We start from the raw sequence: 2,117 nt of genomic DNA on the forward strand, positions 1-2,117 counted from the left end.
TAGTTTCCATAAGAGCAAACCGATTGCCGATACACTTTCTGGGCCCAAAACCGAATGGTAGATAAGTGTAGGGTAATATGTTATCTTTGTTTTCTTCGCTGAATCTTTCGGGATCGAATTTATCTGGATTCGGAAAATACTTCGGATCGTGATGTATACTATAAACAGGAAACAGCACTGCAATGTTAGGTTCGATGATTACATTCTTGCGACCTGGTTGCGATGGAGGCAGTTCGTATCTCTTTACACAAAGTCTGTCTGTGACAAGCTGTGGTGGATATTTTCTGAGAGCCTCTGAAATTACCATATCCATGTAAGTCATCTTGGATAGCGACTCGTAAGAAATCTCACTGTTTCCGTCGGCAAGATGTTGCTCTACTTCCAGGCGCAAACGATCTTGAATATCTTGATTAACCGCCAGTTCGTGAGCAACGAAACACATAAGGGTCGCAGTAGGTTCAAAACCCGCAAGGAAAAAGATAAAAGCTTGCGAAACTATGTCGTCCAATGACATTTTGTGCACACTGTCTTTATACCGAGACTGCATTAACAAATGGATCATGTCCGGTCTGACAATATTTTGTTCTTCTCGGGCTTTAATTGTTTCCTGTACGATCTTTTTGAAAAACTCGGTCGTAGTCGATGGAATAAAAGACAGCCCAATTGATTTGGCAAACCGTGGAAGCATGATTAAAATCATTAACTTGGCCATCCCTAGTAGTCCCGTAGGAAATTTAGTCATGTTCACTCCTCTTATGTAGAATTCATTGTCTCGATCTTTCATAGAATTTACACTTATGCCAAAGGCTGCTGTAGCAATTACGTCGGTAGTGTATCGTCTAAAGGCCTCCTTCGTTTCGATCGAATGACGAAGCTCCGGATGGTCGACCAAATAGTCGACAAAATCGTGAGAACATTTTGATAGCAAATCAAACATAAACTTCATTTTGTTGGCTGTAAAAGAGGGGCTTAAGGTATTCCTCATTTCTCTCCAGCGATCTCCACGCAAACCGAAGACGGTCTTGCTTAACAACGGTTCTGCATTTTCGTCAAGGAAGTTTCGATGATCCGGAAAATGTTCAAAATCCTTTACCACGATGTCTTTAATCAGCTCAGGATCGTGCACAATCAAGGCAGGCTTGAAGAAATCCACTGCTCCAATGTATTTAGCGTCAGGGAAGTAGTTGTACAAATATTGGAAATATTCAGGGAAAGAGATGTAACCAATAACCAATTTCCAACCCATAAGAAAAGATGATAGCGAATTTGGCAGGTAAGGTAAGTCCTTATTTTTCCAGTAAAAATATGTATAATGCAGAAAAGTGATAATTTTCAGAACGCTGATGACGATCAGAGTACTCAATAATAGTACAAAAGGCGACAGAAGCAATGATGAATCCATCGTGATATAACAGAGTAATACACAAAGATCGAGATGCTTTGTCGGACACTGCGTAGAACGTTATGTGTGCGTAGAATCCCTCTAGTCAGAGTCTCAGAGTCAAGGCAGGCCTTCACGTATTCACTTATTCACTAACACATCAGTTGGTCTGGCCATGGCCATAGAACTTATAGTGCATGGAAGGGGACTGCCCATAAGTTGAACAGAGAGATCTACGTCCGATATATCTCTCCCTCTTGCGATGTTGATTTTCACAATTACGCATGCGCGACTTGCGTGCGCACCTTTTTATTTCTGTAGCGGGAAACGACGCGCATTTTCAAAAATCAACTGAGTGAGAGAGAGGAGTATAGATTCTCTTTCTCACTTCCGTTTGACACTATTCGGTTCCTCATTCCCCTTCCATGTATTGTAAGTTCTATGGCCATGGCAGCTCACACTAAGAAAAGTTGGCTTCACATATTCACACGTATTCACCTTTTTCACTAACACATCAGTTAGTCAAAACATGGCGCCGACCAATCGCGAGAGAGCTTGCTTATGTCTCGGCTCTGACTAGAGGGACTTTATGTGTGCGGTATGTACGTGCGCGAGGCTATTATAGAAAAAAACGGCGGGAAGGGGAAACGTTTCTCGGTGTAATCAGGATGTTGCGTTAGTAATTGCATGAGAACCGTTAATCGATTTACGAACAAAGATATTTTTGACTATTATG

General features: G+C 41.7%; 1 protein-coding gene across 1 annotated transcript; it reads right to left on the reverse strand.

Annotated features, from left to right (window-relative positions):
- Positions 1-4: 4 nt before the first annotated feature.
- LOC105460880 (cytochrome P450 9e2-like) lies at positions 5-1,695 on the reverse strand (the record flags this gene model as incomplete). Its single annotated transcript, XM_011707366.1, has 1 exon — positions 5-1,695. A coding segment is annotated over exon 1 (1,398 nt), but the record flags the coding sequence as incomplete, so codon positions are not given.
- Between the last annotated feature and the right edge of the window lie 422 nt (positions 1,696-2,117).

This window comes from Wasmannia auropunctata, unplaced genomic scaffold (assembly GCF_000956235.1).
Source record: "Wasmannia auropunctata unplaced genomic scaffold, wasmannia.A_1.0 LD314079.1, whole genome shotgun sequence".
Classification (NCBI taxonomy): domain Eukaryota; kingdom Metazoa; phylum Arthropoda; class Insecta; order Hymenoptera; family Formicidae; genus Wasmannia; species Wasmannia auropunctata.